Source organism: Gavialis gangeticus, unplaced genomic scaffold (assembly GCF_001723915.1).
Source record: "Gavialis gangeticus isolate Ggan-Ray unplaced genomic scaffold, GavGan_comp1, whole genome shotgun sequence".
In the NCBI taxonomy this organism is placed as follows: Eukaryota; Metazoa; Chordata; order Crocodylia; family Gavialidae; genus Gavialis; species Gavialis gangeticus.
Window position 1 is genome coordinate 25,330,957 of NW_017728997.1, and position 25,448 is coordinate 25,356,404.

At 41.5% G+C, this 25,448-nt stretch overlaps 1 protein-coding gene and 1 long non-coding RNA gene across 5 annotated transcripts in view; one reads left to right on the forward strand and one right to left on the reverse strand.

Moving 5' to 3' along the window:
• Positions 1 to 17,688, forward strand: part of LOC109289082 — a 27,958-nt gene extending 10,270 nt beyond the window's left edge. The window contains exons 2-3 of the long non-coding RNA XR_002095290.1: positions 5,782 to 5,789; positions 17,677 to 17,688. This is a non-coding gene — a long non-coding RNA (uncharacterized LOC109289082). The remainder of the gene's footprint in view (positions 1 to 5,781; positions 5,790 to 17,676) is intronic.
• FLNB (filamin B) overlaps positions 10,860 to 25,448 on the reverse strand; it is a 137,174-nt gene continuing 122,585 nt past the window's right edge. For all 4 annotated transcript variants that reach the window (XM_019504971.1, XM_019504970.1, XM_019504969.1 and 1 more), the window contains 8 exons: positions 24,445 to 24,711; positions 23,472 to 23,609; positions 23,262 to 23,377; positions 20,664 to 20,796; positions 19,075 to 19,251; positions 15,459 to 15,677; positions 13,771 to 13,974; positions 10,860 to 12,738 (listed from right to left, as the gene is read on the reverse strand). In XM_019504971.1, the coding sequence (XP_019360516.1) occupies positions 12,551 to 12,738; positions 13,771 to 13,974; positions 15,459 to 15,677; positions 19,075 to 19,251; positions 20,664 to 20,796; positions 23,262 to 23,377; positions 23,472 to 23,609; positions 24,445 to 24,711 (1,442 nt within the window). In that variant the 3' untranslated portion in view covers positions 10,860 to 12,550. The remainder of the gene's footprint in view (positions 12,739 to 13,770; positions 13,975 to 15,458; positions 15,678 to 19,074; positions 19,252 to 20,663; positions 20,797 to 23,261; positions 23,378 to 23,471; positions 23,610 to 24,444; positions 24,712 to 25,448) is intronic.

A 25,448-nucleotide genomic window follows, 5' to 3' on the forward strand; every position in this document is an offset into this window, starting at 1 on the left:
GATTGGGAATGATTGAAATACAATGGTAGCAGGCCTCTACTGAATGGCCTGTAATGACTGGGCCATCACCTCATATTGATTCATCCAGGAACCATGGACCTCACCCAGGAACAGAGACAAGACCAGCATTTGAAAGACAAAAGATCCTGTAGAACCAGCAACTCTCACCATTACAGACACTTCACAGAGGAAACAGAGAAGGGTCCACACAAGAGTCTCCCCTGCAGACATGCATCTTCATCTGTCCCAAGCACACACACACACCTCACCAGCCTGTTGTTGCAAATGGTATTTAAAGAAGCATTTAAAGTTTTTTTTCCCACCTGTGGGGACTTTTTACCATCTTTAAATTTTCCCTGAGCCCGCAGAAGGGAAAAAGCGTGTATGCCTGAAAGCTTGCAGAAAAAGATACATTTTTTTTTTTTTTGCGATTTCCAGCTGGTCTAATAAAAGGGATCATCTCAGAACCAAGAGTTCTGGAGTTTTGCATTTGAAGAAGGCCATTTAGTGTTTCCCAAAAACTGAAAATCCCTGTGAGAAGAGCTGTAATCTGAAGCCAGCCAACAGGTGGAACTAGCTACCCTGTAACTGGCTGCCTGTGATTGGAGGACTTACAAATCTCAATAGCTGCAGAAACAGTCAACTTCCCTCTCCCTTATAACCCACCTTATTTGAAGGGACTGGAGTTTAGGTATAGAATAACTTGGAAGATATTAGTAACTTGCACTTTAGGTATGGAAACACAAAGGGAAAGACTTCAGCCCTGCTGACCTCACCAGCAAAATTGCCTTAGATTTCAACAGTAGTGCCAGCTTTGCCTAAGTGCATACAAGCTCTCAAAGGCTGTGTGAAAAAGCTGATTTCCTTGGTTTTAATTTGTTCTCAGTTGGAACCAGTCCAGATGCTGAGCAGAAGTCGACTGGGTTTCCTTCCCACCCCCAATTTCCTGGCAAATACATGATCTGGTCCTTCAAAACTGCACTGGGTGTTAGTTGTGTTCTGCTAAAAAAAATGAGGGCAAGTTTTGACTGACTCTGGTTTTGTCATAGTTTCAAGCAGCTGAAGTACTAGAGCAGGATATGTTGGTTACAGTAACTACCACAGGCCTGGCTCAGGTCCAAGGGGAAGACCAGTAAAGGAGACATCCTTGACAACCAACTAATATTTTCCCTGTCAATGACAGTACTACGCAACACTCTGGTTACGTCTTTTATTTTTAAAATTGCTTCTGACGAAAGACAACCTGGATACGGAAAGCAGGCTCCAGTAAAACTGTATTGCAAAATTAAGAGCTCCTGCAATGCAGGTCAGCAGCATAAAAAAGAGGAGGAAGAATGAATGGAAAAATAAAACGGTGGAACTTGTGGAGGAGCAACGTTTCTCCTTTTGTACTTAGAGCATTGCGAGGCAGCAACCACACCCACAATGAAATGGAAAATTTGGGCCCCTGGAATTCAGCCACAAATTATGTTTCAGATTCCAAATCTTCTCCCCAATTTCCAGAATTTCATAGTAAACTAGAATTAAAAGGGAGGGGAATCTTAAATAACAAATTCATGAAACACTGAATTATGTCTTTTGAAACTGTTTTGCCTAAAACCACAGCAGAGAGTATAATGCTGCTTTTGTATGCAACGTAGAAGAAACACCCACCACAAATGTTGGACCTTTGCATCTTATAAGAAAACACTTTATAGTTAGACCTTTAACCAGCTGCCTCCTACAGCAAATATGAGACTGTTTCCACATCCATTAGGTCCTATACAATAAAACAAGAGAAAAAAATATCCATTTGTTTTTGTTGGGCAGTGCTGTCTTCAATTTAAAATATACAGCATATGCAGACTCTCCCATAAAAATTGCCTCGTCTCTCCCCAACATGGACCACCAAGATCTTGCTTCTGAGGAGGATAATTCAGTAGATGAATAAATGCTTTCACAGTTGCAAAAGGCCAAGATTTTTTCAACTAGACTTTTGTATATTTTTTCAAATGTTTGCAATGGTTGAACTCCGGCAAAGATAAACGCTGAAAGACGGATGTGAATAAAATGTGAAATGCCTTTTAGATTTATAGTCAACAGCACCCAATCAAGCAGACTTTAAATCCTTGCTTTAAACACTTAAGTTTTGCAGTTCAATCTGTTTTGCCTGCCCAGAAGTAGGTGCATAAGTTTTCAGTCAAATTTGCTAATTTCAGTCACTTGACTACAAGACAGACTGCCAGTTTTAATCAGCATAACAAGGTTGATACATACTTAAAGTAACAGCCAGTGTCAAAGGAAACAGTTGCACAGCAACAATCATTAGTATTACTTTTAAATGACTATTAATTTTAAAACTCACCTCTGCAATTGACTGTTGGCAGACTTCTGTGCCTAAATTGGACTTCATTACTTTCTTAAGGGGCACAGGGATTACCTGCATATCAAATGTCAAGGTGGGGGTCTGGTTAATTATGCATTCATCACTTACTAGCCTATTCATTTAGAAGACTGTGTTTGTTCTTTTCCCCTGGTGGTTTAAATTAAGCAAGGGCACTTTGCTTTAATTGGTTTGTCCTGTAAATAAGACTGCTGTACAAGAAAAGGTACTGTCTGTACAGTGCTGGTATTACCATTGTTCTGTGAAATGTCCAATGGAATAGCAACCTAAGTACTATTTGTAGCTGTCTTTCATTTTAAGTCCATTTTTCTATCCTTCCAAATTTTAAAGTAATGGTAAATGGCTTACAAGGAAAATCTTTAACTCTCAGTAGATAAAGAAGTGTGAAACCCATTGTAGAAGCATATGCCCCATGCTCAAGTCCATTAAGGATGAGCATATGCCCTGTGCCCAACCACCTCCTCCAGTTCCCACAGAAAGACAAAGCACAGATCTAGTAGCCCACCACCACCACCTTCAGTTCCCTTGTAGTTCAAAACCACTGGCAGTGGAGCACTCCATTAAATGGACAGAGAAAGCAGAGAACAAGATCCAGACTAACTACAGTGTCTCAAAAGCCATTCTTCCTGCAGGGTACATAACTGTACTTTCTTCTCGAGTATGTGCTAGTAAGGATCCCCTCTACCTGTAGCTAGCAGACATTCAAAGAGTGGTTTGTACATCCCAGGTGCATCAGGAGGATAAAACTGACATCCCAAAGAGAAGCAGATTAACTGACTAGTACAACTAACCAACCATGTTGCAGACTTCTGAGACATTCCAGAACTATGGTGTGGAAGAACAAAAAAGGGCTACCTAAGTCAGTGATTTTCCATCTGTGGTCCACAGACCCCTGGAGGTGCAAAGACTGTCTAAGGGGGTCCATAAAATATGACTATGAGCAATCAAAAGTATGCAAATACCCACACTTACCATCCAAATGGGGTCTGCACCTCCATTCAAAATTTTTTAGGGGTCTGCAAATGAAAAAAGGTTGAAAGCCACTGACTTAGGTGGGTGGCAAGCAGAGATTGCTGCAAGGTGGACCACTAACTGAGTGAAAAGGCCATTGGTTTCAAATGTAACAAGTAGCTGAGATCCTTCAAGCAGAGGGCATAGGCCAGGTCCAGGCAGTTTCAGGTTCTCACACTGAAAACCTATTTCACTGAGAGCATCTCCTCCTAGTCCATGTTTTCCTGCTTAAGTCTACAGGAGTGGTCTCTACCCATGGTACATAGCTTGTTGACAGCCAGTCAGGGGCAGTGACTGGGTCTAGGAAAGATGGAGCATCTGCTGTCCTACTGCAATATTAAATCCCAAACAGCCAGGAGATGGATCAGAAAATGGCTAATTAACCTACTAATGAAGTCCAAAATGGCCTAAGCTTGTCAGTCAGAAGAATGATCATGGCTGCCTGACAGTCATAGAGATTACTCTAAAAATCAGCAGAAAGAGGGAAAGATGAAGCAACAAGGCCTTTTTTTGTGGCATGAGAATCGTTCCTGAAAAAGGGAAAGGAAAGAAGTATGAGGCAGCGAAAAATTAATTTAAGTAATTCCTCCTTTTTCTGCACTATAGTTGTTCCTTCTCACTGACAAAAGGAGCACGGAAAACAGAGGGAGCGTGAGGAAACGGGTACAGGCATGGTCTGGTCAGACACTGCTGCTCATGGAGTACAACAAACGGGGGCCCATGCTCACACGCTGGGCGCTCCTTGCTGCCGAACAAACGAGAATGCACAGAACAAGCTGCCTCGCTGCCCCACAACGTGCTGAGGTTTCTGGTCATTTCTTGGATTAAGAGGGGGGGCTTGTATAAACAAAAAAACAATCTCTCTCTCGGAAGTAATGAATTAAGTGTTGGTACCCACTGAGATTTGGAAGGAGAGTCCGGCATCTCTTCCGGAAGCACGAGCATCCATGTTTCTCTTGTGCTCTGCTGATTGTTCAGGGAACCAGCCTGCAGAAATGAGTGCAGCAGAGATCATGGGCACCCTGATTAGATTGTGGAGTTTGGGCCCTACCCTGCCGAGCTCGGTACAATCAGTCAGGAACAGTCTGAACACCAGGAAGGTGGGGCTGTCACCCTGACCCTTATTATGGGGCAGTTTGGTGGAGAATCGATTCACACATGCCTCCAATCTGGACAGAGTGTCCGGAGCATTTTTTTTAAACGCTTGAACAGCTTACGGAGCAAGGAAAGAGGCTGCTTCCCGTCCTGGAGATGAAGCCCCTTTCCAGGCAGGGGTGGCTCTTGGGCTAAGAGCCAAACATAATTCCCGTTACAAGCCTACATGAAGCAGGGTTTCACTCCAGAGGCTTCTCTTCAGGCCCAGACATGCGGGAGATTGGGGGAAGGGCCTCCTACAGAGCCTTGAGGAACTGTGCAGGCGGAAAACCCCACAGACAGCCCCCACAGGAGGGCAGATAGGCAAAGAAACTTCAGCTAACCTGCTCATTGATAGTGCAGCATTTACTCTAGTCTAAGATGTCTTCAAAGTTAAGGTTACCCCCTAATAATTAGGTTCTAGACATGGAAAATTATACATTTGTCATAAATTTTCTGCATCTGGAATCTAATTTTGGGGGGGTCTCTTAAAAATTGCCATCCCACTGCTGCAGCAGGCAGACAGTAGCAGGGAAGCAGACAATGGGAAAAGCAAAACCAAGGGGACAGGTTGGGGGAAAGCTAAGGCAAGGGAGCAGGCAACCTACCCCTCATCCCTTGCCCCCCTGGTGACTACCATGCTACTATTTACCTGCTCCTCCTCCTGCTTTCCCCTGTGGTCCAAGCACAGGTGGAGCCCCAGGGCTGCTCTCACCCCACGCTGCAGGAAGGAGTTGTGCTGGGAGCCTGGCTTGACACTCCGCAGACCTCTCCTTCCCAGCCCTGCTCCCTTTCCCCCTCCCCATTTGCTGGGGGACAGGAGGAGGTGGAGAAGGAAAGGAAGCAGGGCAGGAAAGGAGAAATCTGTGGGGTAATGAGTGGGGTTCCCAGCACAGCTGCTTCCTGCAGCAGGGGCAGGCTGGAGGCCAAAACAGCAGCAGGTGCAGACTCCTCCTTCCCTGTCTGGCTCCCTGCCCGTAAGGAAGGGGAGGGAAGAGGCGGGAGGGAATCTGAACAGGGAGTAGAGCTGCTGCTACTGTCCCTGCCCTAGCTGGGCCCCCTGCACAGCTATTTCTCACAGCTCCCAGTTGTGATATGCGATTCTAAGACGAGACAGTTTTCCCCATGATGAATGGGGAAAAAACATTATAAAGTCATAGAAAACAAGGGTTGGAAAGGACCTCAAGGAGGTTATCTAATCCAACCCCCAGCTCAAAGCAGGTCAACTCCTACCTATATCATAACAGCCACAGCTTTCTTTGTCTACCCAGGTCTTAAAAACATCCAAGGATAGAGATTCCACCACCTCTCTGGGTAACCTCTTCCAGTGTTTTACTATCCTTCTTGTGAGAAAGTTGTTCCTAATATCTCACCTAAACTTCCCTTGCTGCAACTTGAGACCGTTGCTCCTTGTTCTGTCATCTGTCACCATGGAGAACAGTTCAGCTCCATCCTCTTTGGAACCACAATTCAGGTAGTTGAAGGCTGCTATTTAATCAGAAGTCATGTGTCCCAGCCCCCTATGTTTATTGCCCTTCACTGGACTCTCATTTATCCACATCCTTTCTGTAGCGGGGGCCCAAAAGCTGGACACAGTACTCCAGGTGTGGCCTCACCAGTGCCAAATAGAGGGGAATCATCACATCCCTTGATCTGCTGGCAGCACTCCTACCAATGCAATCTCATCTTAGAATCAAGTACAGGCAGTCCTCAACTTACAATGTTTCACGTTACGTTTTGCACTTACAATATTTATAAATTGACACCATTTAAACTTTCTGACGTCAGTTTCAAGTTTACAATGCTTGATCCGACACCACGCCAGCAAACAAGTTCGCTGCGTCACCCATCTCCCTGGAGAACGTGTCCAAACTTCCTTGGACACTTTCTTTAAGAAAGCAGCCAAGACTCCAGAAAAGCCTGCAGCCAAGACTCCTGAGAAGACTCCAGTCAAGGGCCCTTCAAAAAGTCCAGCAGTCACCTCAAAGAAGTCCTTCCAAATCAGTGTGATTGCTACTTACAATATACATTAATGTACTTGTCTATAATCGAGTACAAAATTTTGGGTTATTTTTGGTAAAAATAGGGTATCATATCCCCCATTTATAATGGTTTCATATAAGAAAATCGGTTCTGAGTTAAGCTGAAATATTGCAAGACATGGTTTTCAGGAACCAATTGTGTCACAAGTCTGAGGACTGCCTGTAAATCCAGTAAGGACTACCTGATGCTTACAATTGCCTCTTGAGAAAGCTCAGGGAGCAATTCCTCGACCTGCCTTCAGCAGTTGCAGGATACCCAATTTTAAGTGGGAAATGCACAAAGAACCCAGCTCCTTCCTCCAGGACACAGAAGTGCGTCCTCTGACTTGGTGATCTTTAGATCTTCTCTAGCCCTGCTCTGCTGTGGGACTTCTCTGAGCTAACCTGATAAAACACCCTTCTAGGCAAACTCATTGGAGCTGCATCTGGTCCATGCCGCGGCAGTGTGAGGGTTAATCTGTAAATGCCACCTCATGCAGAGGGCAAGAAAGATATATAGGAAAAAAAACTCAGAAGAAACAGGACCAATTTGTTCTGCTGCTGGAGGTAAAGAAAGTGGTAGCCCTAGCCAAAGGGCAGGGCTGAGCACTGAAACCTCAAACAACAAGGGACTCTTTCCCAAGGATAAAGAAGAGAAATTTGCCACAAATGAATTTTTGCTTGGAAAACTGGTCTCAGACACTGGCAGCATTATGATCAGTATATTGTGAATTGCTATGTAAATGTAGGTCCCCTGCTTAGAAAACAGGTAAGCAAATCAATACTGGAATCTGAAATATACCCCCCTCTCCTCCCCCAAACTCTGCTTTTCTGCCCTACCCTGTCCCAAGACATTTTGCTGGAAGGTGCTCAAGGGGTCACTGCTTCTTCAAGAGCAAGGACTCTATTCACAGGCTTGTTTCCTCTCTTGGGGAATTTCTCACCAAACACGCATCTGCATCAGAGAACTGCTCTGTTACTGTGAGGTTAGCTCAAAGCAAGATTCCTAAAGCTCTAGGTACCCCCAGAACTTAAAACAAAATCCGTTTCAGAGCAGGTTATTCTATAATAACCAGCTGAATTCAACACCTTAAGAACTGCTACTCTTCCCCATAAGGCTAAAATTTGTGATGAAACATTAATGCCAGGTACTCGTGGAAACTGCTCAGCATAAAGGAACCTGCCTATAAAGCAGTATAAAACTCCTGAAAGAGGAAAGATTCTTTCCATCTCCTTCCCTCCCCTCAACTCCCCAGTTTCTCTATTTGTCCTCCCAAAGCCAGTAGTGTTGTGAAGGGTCAGCTGCAAGTGATGTTGGAGGCAAACATGCCCATGTAGTCTGAGCAGATGACTGCCAGCTGAGCTCCCATGTTGGTTCTCACTCAGCTGCTTTGGTTCCCTGCTGCAAGCACCTGGGAGAGCAAAAGGCAAGAAGTAGTTCAGTAGTGCTGAAGGTGCCTTTAATTCCAATTTTTATGAAGATGGGCAGCCAGATAAAAGACAGAGGGTGTGGAGTAGCAGCTGGTGAAAGCTTATGCTTTGGATAAAAGCTGCTTCTTTCCTTGCCAGCTTCAATATACCCTTCCAGGCTGCCTTCAAAAGAAACAGCTAGGTCTTTTAGGAATCACTCAACTTTAATTTATTTCAACTGTGTAAGAAAAAAAGGAAAGAAAAGAAAAAAAAAAAAGACACTCCACTCCTTTGTTCTCATCTTTCACACTGCCCCAGCTCAAAGTGATGAAGCAGCTTCTTCCTGCTGAAAGGATTTTGGGGAAGTTAAACACATTCCTGTTATATCATCTGTCATGTCACGAAAAGTTTAAATTTGCAAAATCCAAATGGCTATCATCTTCCAAGATACACAAAGAGGCAATACCACTACTATTACTGGAAATCATCATCACATATTAGTGCTCCCTTCTTGGCTGCACATAGAGTTGGCAATTCAGACTTGTAAGTAGAAGTGCAAAATTTGACATTTTAATAAATAAAGCTGTAACTTCACAGTGGACTGAAATTTGCTCCTAAAGCCAAGGGAGGAAGAAGCAACCTTGCCACCAATGTGACAGGAGTTGCATAAAAATGAAGCTGTATTTAACTGGTATAAATAGCCCATTTGCAAACAAAGTGAGAATAAAGCATTTAGGCTAGGGACAGATATTACACATAAACCGGTTTACGTGATTAGAAACTAGTTTAAACCTACAGAACAGATGTTCAGTGCACATAAGCCAGCTTGAAAATGGCTAAAACCAGTGTGACATAAGCCAGGTTGAATGTAGTATCAGACTTAACTGATTTGGGTCAAACCAATTTATGCAATGTCCGTCCCAGACCCCTTCCTGGTTTAACTTAAATGAGATGCCCAGCATCCCAGATTCTTTGCAGCACTGGGCAGGACTCTGTTCCAGACAGCTAGGCTGCCCCTTCCCCTCTGCTTCCTGGCTGGAGCTCTGGCAGATATAGCAGGCACAGTGGCATCTGCCTGGCTTCCTGCTTCCCACCCCCACACACACTCTCCCTGCTCAAGCACGGATTCCCCCCACAGCACCCACCATAGCATGCATGTGGTATACTAGCTAATGCTGAGAGGTGTCTGTGTAAGGCAGGCAGGACAAAGGCTGGTAATCAACAGGTAACTGGTAGTGTTCCTTCCTTAGAAAAAGTTGTTTAAGAAGAACTTGAACTAACGAGAGAGGCTTTTGTTTTCTTAATGGGCTGATAAACACTATGTTATCAACTCCATGCTGAGCTGGTCAGGAGCAGCAAGTGGGGGGAGAGGGAGGGTCCCTTGCTAATCAGGAGCAGCCTGCCAGGGCCTGGCCACACACCCCTTAGCTCAGCACTCTGGAAGGGAAGGGAGGGCTGCCCCCTGGCTTCCAGCTTGAGCCACTGCATGCATGTGTCTGCATTTCTTCAGTCCAGAGGTGATGTCTGTATGGTTACAAACCGGTTCAGCCTAGCCAGGTTAGACTAACCTGCAAAGATTGAATCAATTCAGCCTCAGGCTTTTTGAATGTCTGTTCCTAGCCTTAATGTGAAAATACGGTCACATCCAAGCCTATATTGAGCATTCAAAAAGAATTGCTTGTCTTCTCAAACAGGACATTAATCTGTTTTTACACTCTAGCATAAAGTAGTTTTGGTCCAGGTGATAAACAAGACCCAATTTCACTGATGACTTGCATTAAAAACTTCAGCTAAGGAGATCAAGCTGAGCAGGTAAGGAGTTACAGCAAAGAGACTCCAGCCAGTGTAGTGTTTGCAATTTTAGTTTTGGTAGCTCCAATTGTAGAAGCACCAAAAGGAAAGTCACTCTTGTTTACTCAACTTGGACAACTGCAAACAGTATTTCCCAGCCCCCACCAAGTAGAGGTTTAAGCTGACCTAGCAGAAAACTAATCAAACCTAGTTAACCATAAATAGGAAATATTCAGATAAAATGCAAGATGGGAAAGTCCTTGGCAGCAGCAGCTTGCTCACCACTTCTCAGGTTTCCTAGAAACTTCTAGTTGGAGAGTTGTTTGAGAAACATCTGCTAGTTTCTATGGCAACATATTGCCAAGCTAAACCTACTGAGACAAAGGTGCAATAAGTTGGAAAACACTTTCTGTGACCAACACAAGTCTCTAAAGTTACCAGAGATAAGTTCCTGGACTATCAGCACTGAACCACCTTGAAGAGGGAGAATTATTTTTCATGTGCAGTCCTGGCCACAGCTGCACACCATCAGCCTACATGTGTGTAATTCAAGTGAAGCAGGTGGCTACACAAAATGAACTTAAAAGCTAGCAATGTTCAGAACCACCAGCTTAAAGCAAAAGTTACAGCTACACAGCACATGACCATTTACACCAAGTTAATTTCTGCCCCGATATATCCATAAGCCAGTTGCCTTTTGTATTTATTAAAATGATCCAAGCAGACTGCCTACCGATACCAGCTGACAGTCATGTCAAAGACTGTCACTGCAAGAATTATTCTGGTTCTGTTTTAAACATCATGCCCTGCTCCTCCTCTCCCAACTCAGGACACAGGTGGGTGGGAAAATTTAAACATGGCCTTAAATTGGTTCACTGATTTCCCCCCCCTCCCCCCCAATTGAAAACAAATATGGTGCAGGACCTTAAGCAGAATTGGCTACTTGAAGGATTTGCCTCACTGAGGCCTAATTTTAAGGAAACAGAACAATTGGGGTGTTTTCCATGTGCAGCTGGAAGTCAGGCAGGAGTCTACACAGGTGAATAATGCTGTAGCTTTAAGTTGGTTAACATAGTACAAATATGAAGGTACAAAAAAATAATCAAAGGTGGTTTTTAACATGCATGTTTAATGAAGCCAACATCTGTATTTAATAAGTTAAAATACAAATTTTACAATCCAGCACTTTATTTCCAGTTTATTTAATTTTTGCTTCCTAGTTTACAATGCAGTCAGCATTTCACATTAAGGCACAAAGCACAGTAAAAACCTATTCCTCAACTTCCCACAAAAAGACTGTGCTTAAGGGTAGTGCACCAATGTACAAATCCTACAGGAGAGAGCCATAAGTGGAAACCTCTTACTACACACAGGAGGTAAAGCATCAACAAAATCAGAGTGTCTTCCCTAATCATACAAAATTTAAAAAGCGTCATTTGGGGAATCTTACTAACACCACAGTAGTTGGCAGTAATGCTCAGCTATGCATTTGGAATATATTTTTTTGTATTTTTCTTGGCCTTTTACAAGAAACATGAAAGCTACAACATGCAGGTGTTCATTCCTTAGTACTAAGAAAAAAAGGATGAACCTTTTTGCTTTTTAGTAGTCTATTGCATGAGGGGGATTTCAGGATGAGATGTGTGGTTTGATGAAGTCCTCAGATTGCAAGGTGATCAAAGTGGCTTGCACCTACAACAGTTACTCTGTTGTTTCACAGCAGTACTACTGTTTTAGAAGCTTTTCTATAGAGCTATTTTTTTTAAAGTCATGACTATAGCTTCCCATCACTTGCTTTTTCTTCCCCACACCTGTCCCAATGTTATTAAAAGCACACCCTTTGGTCCTCTTTCCCTCTAAACTCTGAACTGATACCTCCAAAGACCTCATTATAACCAGGATTAATTCAGTGATTCTACTTAATCCACCTAACTGGAGTTTGTGCCTAGAAGCAAAGATTTTTGGGGAGTTTGAAACCCAGTCATGACTGCATATCACTTTGGCAACCTGTGGAGCAATTGTCTTTAAGTTTCACCAGAAGCCCAAGCTAATTAAAACCAGTGTTACAAGCATGGGGGAAAGTTAGCTGTGGAGTTTTACATGGCATTAATGCTGGGGAACTGAAAGCTCCCAGGAAGTAATTCATTCAGCTTTAGGTCTGCTGTAAAACCTAAAAAAAAAAAAAACCCAAGCAACTTCCTAAAATGTAAACTTAGGAAAGCATTTATTTTTTGGTAAAATATTTTAGTTTGAGTAGTAAAGCAACTTATTGCAGCTCTTCATTCTGTTAAGCATTAAAAATGGATCAAGTATACATAGGCACATATTAAAGTACCAGTTTTACCTCATTTCTATACAGAAAAAGAATTTGAACTGAGGACAGCCCAAGTCACATTCCAAACTAAACGTAAAGTCTCCAGTCAAAAAACAAAAACCTATCAGTAGTTTAAGATACCCAATTCCATAGACTATTTCCAGTTTTCAAATATCTAGTCTTCAACATCCACAAGGGAAATTAGTGTCTTGTTATCCACATGATTTTCAAAAATGTTGAGTTACCCACAGACAGTACAGAAAGGTACAATTTAGAAGGATATTAAATAGATTTACATTATATATGTATTGATATTTAAAGATAGAATTGAAATGCTTCTAAAAATAAAACTCTAGAATTTACTTTCGGGTGTACTGAAGTGTGAGCTGCATATTGAGATATTGTAGTTTTGCAATAGGCCTGCACACAGTATTACTCTAAACTGCCATCACAAATGTAATACAAAAAGATTAATGCGAGAAGTGCTTAGGGAACAGTGACATGGAATGGACTTCCAGGAATGTGTTCTTCACCCCACTTCACTGCTAGAATGTAGTCACCCTTTTCCTTGACGACATATGTTACGTTGTATTGGTGGTTGCCCAAATGCTTCACTGATACTTCTTCACATGGTATGGTGGGTCCATGGACACCAACTAACAACATATTTGAACCTGTGGTGCAATAAGATAATGTTACTGGATAGTAGTGACTGGTCCAGAACAACAGGGTCACCAACCAAAGGGGCTTAGTTTGGTTTAGTTGTGGATAAAATCAAGAGTCTCTGAAGCCTGCCTCTGCCATGTTCAACATAGAACAGCTTCTTATTGAAACTTCTGGATCAAACCCAACTATGGTGTCTGATACATCTCACACCACCGGACATAATATATGTTGGCTCAACAAGGGCAGTTTCAATTAGCAATAATCGCGCCTTGGATTAACCTCAGTGGCTATGATACTGCCACTGTGCAACTTCTGTCCAAGTGATGACAAGATGTGGGAGAGCCAGGTTTCATAGACATTAAAGTTTTGCTTTAAAAAACATATTTCAAGCTGTTATACACACTTGTAACTAAGGCTGTCCTACTATTTCCATGGTAAAAGCTTCCTTTCTGGAGTCAGGTCACTAATCAGGTTTAAGAATGTGCTTAGTAACACACATTTTCTATACAGTAAAGACCAAGTTTCACCTATGCTTCTGTATACATCCTTCACAAGATGCATAATGCAACCCACAAAATAAACCTTAAGCACGCAATTTAAAACACAAACAAACCAAACTTCATATCAGGGCTGTAGCCCTGCTCCCTTTGGGGCTTAGTGGAGTGCCCAACTATCAGACAAAACCCTGTCTAGACCAACAACTAATTACCTAATCTGGCCCCATTTGGTGGTCACTATGTACTTGTAATGGATACCTGAATGCTAAAGTTACAATTCTATGTTTTGAAACCAAATTATCCCCACAGCTTGTATCCCACACTACTTGAAAAAAAAGCCAAGGTCCGCTTCAAGGAGTTTCAACTTCTGTCCAGCTAACAGAAAAGGACTTGTTCTGTCTTACTCTCTAGAGAAGGATTTATGATTAGCTGGAAATTAATTCTTGGCCAATAAATTTCAAGTCTGTCATTCAGACTCATGCTGGACTCTGAACTGTATAGCAAACATGCAACAACCTTGAGATGACATTCTTGCATCCATACCTGCTTTGCTGCAATCCACAGAAAAAGTGCTTTTTTGACCCACAAAAGCCTTTGAGAGCCCTGCTCCCCTGGAGATCACTTTGCTGGCATCAGATGAAGATTTGGGAATGGCACTGTAGCACGTTTCTGTAGATGACCTTGTCACAGATTCCACCATGATTGAACTAGTTTCATTTGCACTGCCCGAGCTAACCAGTCGCTGGCCTAGGAGAAAAGATTGGAAAAAGTTGCAGGCATCTACTTTGTTAGGGCACATAGAAGGAAGTATTGAAAGAGTGAAAAGTCCTTATATCAATAGTCACATCAAAAAGACATTTCATTTGCATTGCACCATCAACTTCTAAAAGGTTCCAATTAGGAACAGGAATTCACTGGATTAGTGTGTGGTCTCTAGTATACCCCAGAATTTAAATTCAGCCAACAGTGAATATGAGACTAAATGCGGTGCCCATGTTCTTAAACAGAAAGAAAAAAACCTTTACTAGGATCATGATAAAAACAAAAAGGCAGTGACAGGACAGTTTGAGCACTCATCCCGCTCTTATTTCAGGCTCCTTCCACAGTAGGAGGCAGACAACTGAAAGCTCATAAGTATACAGGTATTTAGCAGTTCTATGCACACTGCACAAGTGACAGTTAAAGAAAATTAGACTCCTGTTCTCTTCAAACTTTATTTTGATTTGCAGACTGGGTGCTAGTTATACTTGCAAGCTATTTATAATTATATGGTACATAAAGCACCATTATAACTGGAAAAAATGGACTTACTCAGGATACAGACACATCCTAGGAGCCACCTGTCTGCTGAACTCTGTATACTAACTAACATTTGCCATGCACTGTGAAAGCAATAGCAACCCAGTGCTTAAGCAGACACATGATATTTCAGTTTTAGGAGTTAACAGAGTTCAGACTTCATGAAGTTTAGCTGACAGCTTAAAGGGAAAGCATTGTTGTGTTCACATCACTAAATGCCTTAGACTCGAGTCAACAGAAGAGTGGGTGCACATTTGGAGCAACTCACTTGGAAAGCAAAAAAGGTGCCCAAGTCTAGAGCAGGATAAAGAGTGTGCGCTTGTCTCAAGCTGTGTTATCTTGCACATGGCAGTTTTACGGATGGGTCAGCCAAGTCACTGGCAACATCAGAAATATGATCTTGCCTTCTGCATTAAACTAATTTTAAGCAGACAATGCAGGCACACAGTTTTACAGTATTAAACTGACAGCTTTAAAGTAACATTCTATGTAGTGCTCACTTTTCCTCAAGTTATTCTCTTTAATTAACTGAACTCAAGGTATAATTAAATCAATGTCAGCTACCAAATATAGGCGTCTTATATAAGAATCATCAACAAAAAACAAGTTATACTTTCAGAGCAAGGTCCAGTAAACAATGCATTTCTAAAAACTACAGTACATTTTACCCCCATCTCCCTTCTCATTTCTAATTCTTTCCCCATTAGCAGTTTGTCATTCAGTGAAGGACAAGCTGTAAAAGTAGGTGCACATGTACTGTCCAAATATTTAACCTGCTTTGGGATAAGATCTACAACACTAGTAGGAAAAATGCTTCATCCCTCATCGGTCAGCACTAGATTCCAAAAACAAGATTGATAAGGTAGAAATCTCCACAGCAATCAAGGAAAGCTAGTTAGGTGTACTGACAATACTATAGTTAGTATTTTTACCTGTAACTTTGGCCTTGAAAGGGCTGCCCACTATGTGGTTAGGTCCTCCATATTTAATTCCAATAAGATAGTTTCCTGGTGCCATGGGTGTATACATCACTTGGTAACCCTCTGGAGTTTCCTGGCAGTCCATTTTGACTTTTGATGGTCCTTCAATTGTAACAGAGAGGGTGCCTGGACCAGCTTTGGTTGTGTTTATGAAAAACTCTGACTGTAATCCTGAAAGGAGGTTCAGCATAAAAACAATAATGTCTCATGTTCTACTTGAATGCTACAATATTTGTACAATTAGACAGGCATAAACCAGGAATTTATGATATCAAAAGGCAAGATCATGGTGTTGTAAAGCCCAGTCCCATCTTCCAATTGGCATACTGAAGAGTCTTCATTCTGAACTTCCAGTTATCTGAACATAAAATAGACTAGAGACAGGAGGCAAGGATCCTGGGGCCCAGACTCTACTGTCCCTCCAGGTTCACAATGAAAATTAACATTCATTCCAGCTTTATACCACTGCAAGCAGCACTCTGCCCACTGAATGCATTTTGTTTGCAGAACGACTGCTCCAGACTTTACAGTAAGAAGTTGCTGTTGCCACTTCCAATTCTTCCTTTGCCTGTTTTCATGTGAGCAAGAAGCAAGGCAGGTATTTGAGAGCTTCACTGGAAAATAATTTTGGGTTTTTTCCCCTTTAACTAGCCCATCAGCATTAAAAGCTTTATATTTAAAATGCATTCCTATTTGTAGCCTATGTTGAGGCGGCTTTGCTTCAGTGCTAGATAAGCGTAAATTTTCTAATCATGCAGTGAGATTTTAACTGTAAACTTCTTAGTGAAAGAGCCAAAAGGTGGTTGTGGGGGATGAGGAGGAAAGGAGTTGATGGGGTAAGTGAATCATACGTGATCAGGATAAACATTTGGAAATGGCTCTTACAAAATGGCAGGGTTGTTCAGACAGTCTGCTATAGTGGAAACAAACTTGATTTAAAATTGTACCTCGAGTTCAAAATAGTACATCATTTGTGTTAGCAGCAATAGTACAATGCCACTATCAAGGTGATGTAGAAAGCTTTCTTCAAAGAAGGCTTTCAGTCTTTCAATAGACTACTGTCACCCTTGTATTTTTCAGTAATTACCATCTTGAAGCAGTTATGGCAGAGCTGACCATAAAAAAAGTTGTTTAAAACATTCACAGAAACAAGAATGTTAAAAAGGCAACTAACAGACTATGAAAAGTGACTATCAATTGAAGCTACAGGGACTGCTATAAAAGCTTGGCAGTAAATGGTGGAGAAAGTTTCTAGTCCCCATTCTCCTCCAGTAGAAAGCAAACATGGTCAGCAGAACGTCTCTCCCAGCAACTGGCAGAACACAGAAAGTCCAAGCTTCTGTGGAAACCACAGAGCCTATTTTAATCTGGCATGCAGCAGCTAGTACTGGGTTCTCCTAGAAAGCCCCTGACTACTCCAACTCAGTTCAAATATTGGATTACAGAGCATCTCTCACACACACCATCAGGAAGAGAGACAGATGGAATCAACCAACCTTCTCCAGGCACATGGTGTAATTCCTATGCAAGGGAAACACCTGGATATTAAAATGGCAGACATGTTGAACACCTACAGAATTGTACATTAAATAACACTTCTTGCTTTCTACAGCAAACAAGTATCACCACCAGTCAGTCAGTGTCTCTTCATTCCTGAGAGCACTTTTCCTGGGACCTTATCATCCTTACCTTGAAGTAATCAATTTACACCCACCAGCAAAAGAATTCATTTTTCTTTCTCTGCTTGCATATCTGCGTGTTACACCACTAACTGTCCCCCAGCATCCAACTCCTCTCCAGAAATCAGCAAATTCCAGGTAAAAGTAACATTTCCTTTTCCTTATTCACATGAGGCATGGTGTAGGAAGCAATTGCTGTATAAAGGGACTAGTGAAGATTTTGCAATTCATACCTCCTAGTTATCAGACGTACTTTAAAAGCAACATTATTGTACAAAAATTCTGCCAGACTTGTTCCAGGAGTCCCCAGGCCAATATGAACAGTTTGGAATAGCCACAATTTGATAAAAGGGCCATTTGATCCCAATTCTCCAGAGCCAACTGATACATTTCAAATAAAAAAAAACAACACCTTTATGGATGGAAAAAAATCCAACCTGATCTGTCAGCAGCCAGCATCAAAGTAGGCTGTTTTATTTCCATGTGTTGAGCCAACTTTGAGCATGACTTTGTCCCCCACTGGTTACATTGCCAAGAACAGCATTAGCAGACAATTGCTGCTATCTGCATTATACTTTTCCAGCAACAAGTTATTGCAGAGAATCCGCAGCAGAGGTAGAGAGAGAGAGAGAAGGGGGCTGGCAGTAGTGACATCACTCTGCATATCAGAATGAAAAGCTAGTTTTACTTGGCTACCTACCAGCATGTATAGACAGTTTAAACAAGCAACCAAACATAAATCAAGATACAAAGATACTCCTACATTTGTATTTTGTTAAGGAGGGTAAGAAGCTGAATTCCAAAAGAGTACAGACACCTTTTTCATTTGAATGACTGTTTAAAAGAAGCTGACAATATCTGGATAGATGGGAGGGCAAGAACAGAAACACTGAAGTGCCAGACATATATTAAAAAGGAATAGTTATGCAAGATTTTACACAACCACTCTATCTTTCCAAATATATTATGCACAATCTAGGAATGTCAGGTCTCCCTCCAACTCTTTCTAAAGTATAAAGGCAAACATTTCAAAATTTTAAGCTTAATGTTAGAAGGCTGCATAAATGTGAACGGATGCTTGTAGGTGGTTCTCCGCCAATATAATTTGAGAAGTAGCTTAATGAGACTGGGTGGATGACCAAATCTAAGCCAACAGCCAACTGAATATTTGCATTCAGTACAGTTAAGAGAAGTTTCTGGAGACCCAAGTTTTCCTTTTTACAGGCTCATTATCCTATCTATAAACTGGCTAAAGTTAAAGTTTTGAAGTCTGATGGTTATAGGCTAAACTGGCTTCAGAAAGGTTTATTTTATTTATTTTTTACTAACTGGAATAGATGCCCATCCCTAGTGCAAGATAAAAATCAGTGAGTGACTATCCATGTATCTTCTAAAAGACTTGAACAGAGTTTTAAATGCCTCTTAAAAAGACCCCTTCATCTTCTCTAGAGTTCTGCATACCTCATGTGTATGAGCTTCACATGTGGGAACGAAGCCAAAGCATTTCCAGAGCTCCAAGGGACCACCTAGGTTGAACTGAGCTAAGTTAAATTGGCACAGATCCTTCATGGAGTTGCTAACCTACTCCCATGAATTTGTGCTGCAGTAACCAATTTCCCAAAATGTATTAAAATACAGTATCTTTGTAGTCTTGCAAATTGCTAGCTGCATCCTCCTACCTCTTGGGTCTTATGACCAGGCCAACAAAGGTAAAAACAAGAGACACAGTTTAACTACCCAGACAGGTTGGAACTACATTTTAAGACTTGAGATTAAAACAAATTACAAGATGTAGCTCTCTGGAAGAGCTGGGAGAGAATTATTCAGGTAAGCACTATACGAAAAAGTTAAAAGGCTAAAGAACCTTAGGAGAGAGAAAAAAAAGTTACCTGTGATGCCACTCTCCAGGCCTGGCCCGTATGCAGTAACAAGGGCTGGATTGCCTGCTTGTCCAGGCTCTCCAACTCTGACTTTAAAAGGACTACCCACAACATGGCTGCCATTAAATTTCACATCAATCGAGTGAATACCGTTTTCATGGGGGATGAAGCGAACAGCATATTTGTCTGCAAGAAAAAAATTGCGTATTTGATCCAGGAATGATGCCAGTAAGAATATTAACACATAAGGCTGCATTGAAATGCAAATACAGCTTTATATCATTTCAGTAAGCTTTGGCCCCATGACAGACAGGTTCAGTTACACTAGTTATTCTTCTTTTGCATCAAGGTAAGACTTCAACATTCTCGGTTAGGACAGCGAGGCTCAGGCATAATTTCCCTCATCTTGTTTACTTAGTGAGGGATCTTAACTGCCAGTTGCAGTACACTGTACAAAAACACCCCCACACATGTACATTTCTTCAGTCCTCTACTTCATGCATAAATTGATTTAGACTAGCACTTGGATACATGGACCCACAAATATATGCCTGAAAATAGAACTAACAGAACTTAAAAGCTCAAAAACTTGCGATCCATTTTGCATCTGGAAATGGGAAGCAGAATTCTTTGACTCTAAAATTTACTCTGTTGTGTAACTTTAGACATTGAAAATTTTACATCTTGGAATTTCACATTTGATAGTCACTTAAATAGCATTTGTTTTATTTTCACATTAACCCCAGGGAGAAACTATTTGGCTCTACAGGTAAAATCCTAGTGCCAATGAACTGTGGAAGGGGTCCCACTGAACTGAATTCAGGACCACATGCAATCTCTGGGCATTGTAGCTGAGAAGTTATATAAATACAAGCAGCTTCTCCAGTGCCAATATTAACATGCCAACACTACTAATTACTTTGTAAACCTAACATCACATCTTTCTTGTAGTCATTAAAAGATATGAGCCCAACTACTGCATAAGGAAAAACTAAAATCAATTAAGTGGATGTGACACTGAACTTTGAAAAACATCTCTGTGTAGAAATCTATAAAACATTAGTCGATGGACAACAGATTAAAAATAAAGCTTTCTTCAGAGCTATAAGAAGTTATTTGCCCTGTAAAAATAATCTGTTTCTTTAAATCAGATTCAACTCATTCATCCAAACCAAATTTTCATGGAACAGTATGAAATTTATCACTAAAATACAGCACTGGTATTTAATGCATGTCAAAGACCTGCAGTAAAATCCCTTTCCTGGTGCCAGCACACTGCCAAATTCTTTTTTATACTGCTTGAATTAAATTGATGAGGCAAGAACCCACACAACCCTGATTTTAAAGCTACTTATTGTTACAATGCCAGAAAGTAGGCTTCTCATCCTTTGTCATCAAGTAACTTTTGTATCTTTTTTTTTAATATAGTAAACCAGAGCCATTCTGCTAACCAGCTACATTGTTACGCAAAGAAGGGGCCAGTTCCTATGATAAGGAAACTGGATTGTTCCTTCGGGTTATTATTGATTATGCACTGATATGCGGAAGTTTGTCCTGGTGTTACAATGCACTGAGGTTTCATTCATACAAGTTCTTACCTGGCTCCAGTTCAGAAACATGACATTCTTCTACAGCTCCAGAAGGGCTATGGACTTTGGCATCAATCTTGCCCTTCGCTCCATTGAGCCTTATAGCAAAGGATGCTGGCTGATTAACTTTTAATCCAGACTCCTGAGAATGCAAGGTTCTGATTACCAAATTTCATTTTCAGTTGAGGCACACCATTGTTAGACTCCTTACAGACAAAACAGCTCTTGATTTAAAAATAGAGTACTAAGAATCAAAAGGCATAATCAGTCATTTGGCAGGCAAAACAAATACGTAAGGCTCACAAGTGTAAGCAAGCTGGTAATGTTTTAAGAACTAGTAACTGAAACTAATTTATCTAGCCTTTCAGTTGTTAGGGGCTGGAAGGGTCCTTACAGATCACTGGATCCAGCCCCCCTGCACTTGGGCAGGAAAGACTGCTGGGATCTGATGACCCCAGCAAGGTGGGTGTCAAGACACTTTTTGAAGAAGGTCACCAGGGTGGGTGACTCCCTCCTCTGGGGGAGCCTGTTCCAAACCCTCAGCACTCAACTTGTAAAGAAGTTTTTCCTTATGTCTAGCCTGAAGCAATCTTCAATCAGTTTATGCCCATTGTTTCTTGTCCTCCCCTGGGGGGCCTTAGTGAATAGATGCTCCCCCAGGCCCATTAGATAAAGATGTCTTAAGAAGCCCAGTTATGCTTTCTAGAAAAAGCAAACAGTTTTGTTTATACCCATAACTGTCCTTAGTTCTGTACACCTACTGTCCTGGTATGAAGCAACCATTAACCCTTTTCCAAAGGAACCATGCATTGACATACCAAGGGGTATATCCATTCTGTGGTGTGCAAGACAAGATGACTTAAACTATACCTCTGTTTTGACTGTTATTTCAAGACTAGTTCAGGAAAGACTCAATCCAGTTATAAAAGTACATGGTTTTTCTCTTTACATGTACTCAAGATGCTACATTTTAGTGTACCAGAGTCTTAGATGACAATATTTAAAACACTGAACCGATGTTATTCCAGGCCAGACCAATGTTAGAAGCCTAAAAGCCAAATCCCAACTATGCATGCTTCATAGTTGTTATAATACAGCAGGAAATGTGTTCATGCAAAGAGCATACTGTACCTGTTCTCATTTAGAGATCCTGAAGAGGGGAATAAATGCAACTGAGCAGCATTTAAAATACAATTTAAATTAGGTTAACGTGTACCCATGAGAAGGCTAATACACCCTAGTACTGTTCTTTGAACAGCATGTGCCAAACATTCAGCTTTATCTCCCTCTTCAGGTCTTCATTAATTGACAAGAGCATTCCTGCCAGAAGTCTTTAAATGAAACACAAGAAAAACATCAATACCACAGTGACTAATTAACGCCCTTGTAACTCCTTGACTAGCAAATGCTAAAGAACTATTACTAGCACATCAGGTGTCAGCATTTTTGCTATGTAAAATGATAATTAAATTCTGAAGTCTAACCAAAACCTAATTAAACTAAGGAAGAAAGAAGGCTCAAGCCCCTCCCACACCAAAGACCCTCTAAATAAAAAGTGATTCTCAACTGAACTGCCAGGCCACCAGACCTTTTGAAGGGTGCCTTGGGGTACGAGATGAGCACAAGCTTAGGTCTGTCCCCACTGAAAGGAAGTTAGCACTAATCTATAAACCATTTTTGAAACTGGATGGCACTCAATTCACAAGCATTATGAAAGGCTGCCTCAAGTCCAAAAACATTGAGAACCACTGCCCTAACTTAACTGGGTAAACAGAGCTATAACATGAACTCCTGGATGCAACAGACACTTGCTTACTACTAATACAGTGGTATAGTATGTTAAAGCCTGGGTTCTCAGTCTCGTTTTTAGCTTGCCTGATTTTTTAGGTTTAAGTCAGATCTTTAATGTTCTGTGTATTAAAAATATGCATAACCACAAAAAAATGCATAAGTTAGTAAGTATAACAGATGAGCCCAGAATGACTACAAAGCTGGAATTCACTCTCGGAGATTCACTGCTGTTTTTGAACGATTTGAGCTGCAAGTTTGTGGTTTTATGACGTTGGCACGAGTGAATTACTACCTTGAAGTCACTCTGGGGCCTCATCAGTTTGCCCACATGAATCCTTAGAACAACCCTTAAGTGGAGGCCTGATTAGTCACAGCTTTTAGACATATTTGCCTACAAATCAACTCCCCCACCCCATGAACAGAATGGCTAAATCACCCATTCATAAGACAGTAAGAGGCTACACAGACTCGTGAGTAAACCGTCTGTGGAATCAGAGATGACTCCGTTGCAGAGTCACTGCTGCCCCTCTAGTGAGATTTCTGGGGATTACCCTACTCTTGACTCCCACATGTTAGGAACTGAAGCATAAGCACGCACCACTTACACTTGAAACCAACTGTCCAAAGGAGATTCCTAACTATAATGTTCCTTCAAACAGGACAGCTTAAGGGTTGCAAGCCATTTCTGGCTACAAATTTCAAAGTAGGGATTATCACCTAATAAATTAAATAGCAAGACCATTTTAGCCTCTGAGAACAAGGACGAAAAATCAGTCAGCCTGTGGTAAATTATGAAGATGTTTCCTTATGTCTCACCTGAAGGCTGGTGACAGAGAGTCTGCGAGCATCATCTGAAGGAGCGATGACAGGAACGAGGTAGGGGCTTTCTGGAATATGATCATCATTGAACTTTATGGACACCTCATAGTTACCTGGAAGAAAACAGGACAGTATTTAAGAAGAGCCCCAGAATGTAGCTAAGGAAATTCAAACGCAATTTCAGCAGAATTTAGTTTTGGTACATACCAGGTTCTTGAACTACGTATGATACACCACAGGATCCATCTTTATGATCCTCAAATGCAATATCTGCTTTACTTGGACCTTCTACAGCAATAGAGAGTCCTCCAGCTCCAGCTTCTCTTGTCCATATGCTGAACTCGGCTGTTGAATCATACAAGAGTTCTTATTCGAAAAAAGTTACCTGCCAACTTGAAGTATACCATTCCTACGCAGTGGCATGGTAGAGTATATGCAGGTATCAGGGAAATATTACTTACATACAGTATGGGTTAAGATACTGACAGGATGAACAGTAAAGATTCTTCATTAAGATTAATAAAGAATGTATAAGCACCACAGCTAATTATCAGGAGACCAGCTTTAGTGATGTTCATCACATTTTTTCAGCTGAAGCCCAACCTTAAAGTTTATTCTAGTCTAGTGTTTAACACACAGACATTTTTTAAAGTTCCTTGGTTCCATCTATATTTTTAAAGCTGTGACAGTGACATCCTTTGGAAACAGTGTACACTCTTTAGTACAGATGTGCTTTATGGGTGATAAACTAAGTAGAACCACTAAAGTTGCACAAGCATAACCCATTTTTCACTGCTGGGTGCCTGTATTAGGCATTTGTACCAGTGTAGCATGCCTATCCATTTCCCCAGTCTAAAAAGGTCCACAATAAGCCTATATTACTCATGGCATGTTTTTGGAAGACTGAAGTTTAAAAGCTGAAGATTTAAAATTTAACCAGCCTTCTCCACACATGAAATACAGCTGCGTTATTTTCCTTAGATTGCATTTCTCAACTGAATACCACAAGAGCATAAAACAATGCAGCAACATCACAATTTTAGGTCTAACTGAACCACTGAACTATACAGGAATTTGAAAAGTCAGTTTCTGCAATGTCAGCGTTACCCAGCTCATTGTTACAGAGCAACACACTCAGCAGGTCTGGTCCTGAGAGGGAAGAGAACTCTGGAATTCTTACCTGGGATACCTGCTTCTCCTCTCTCAAGTCCTGGACCCCCAGCTCGGACTTTATGAGCTCCTCCTTCACCGAGTGGCCCAACAGTGAACTGGAAGGGACTGCCAGGCACTGGCTGACCTCTGTATCTGACATCAACAGTGTGGACCCCCATTTCTTGTGGTACGAAGCGGACACAGTATGTGTTTTTATCAACTTCAACTATTTCAGCATTAGAAGTTCTTCCAGAGGGGCTCATTACCTGGGCTGTCATATCACCACTATCAATTTCTAAACAGAAAGCCAGAGATTAGCAAGTCACTAAAGCAGCCAAGCTGAATATTAAAAACAAAATATGAAAGCCAATGGAAGTTCAGTCTCACTCCTCACTGGGTGGGTTTTCAACTGCCCAAGTTGCAAGCAAACCTACTACTGAAGATATGAATAAAACAAACACACAGATTATACTTGGCATTCAAGTGGGTCTGTGCATCCATGCTCAGTTTTACCAAGGCCATGCACACCCACATACCAATAATCTGCTCCTTGTCTAGGGAGCTCATGCTGCTATGCAAACATGATGATCATTTATCAAAGCCACCAGTGAAACTGATATCACTAAGGCCACAGACAGATGTTCAAATAAAAAAGGCACAATGGGATCCAATCCATGATCACGACAGCTGTGCCATACACCACATATGCATGGCAGGAGATACAACTCTGGGACTGGGGATCAGATCCTAGTTGCACCATGTTTTCAGTGCAGGGGGAGTCCAGGATCCTGCACTAACAAGCATCAAGCCAGGTGCTTAGTGCTCCTGTGCCCTGGAGCACTGATTATCATGGGCCACATGTTCAATTTATGGAGCAATGGGAACAAGCTACAAGAGTCATTGTATTTTGTAAAACAGCCTTTTGGCTTATTCCCTGGTTTAGTGTACTGTTAAATGGAACGAACACATGGCCGGGTTACTACAAGCTAAATAACTAGTTAATCATGCCATAAACATAATGTCTGCCAGAAC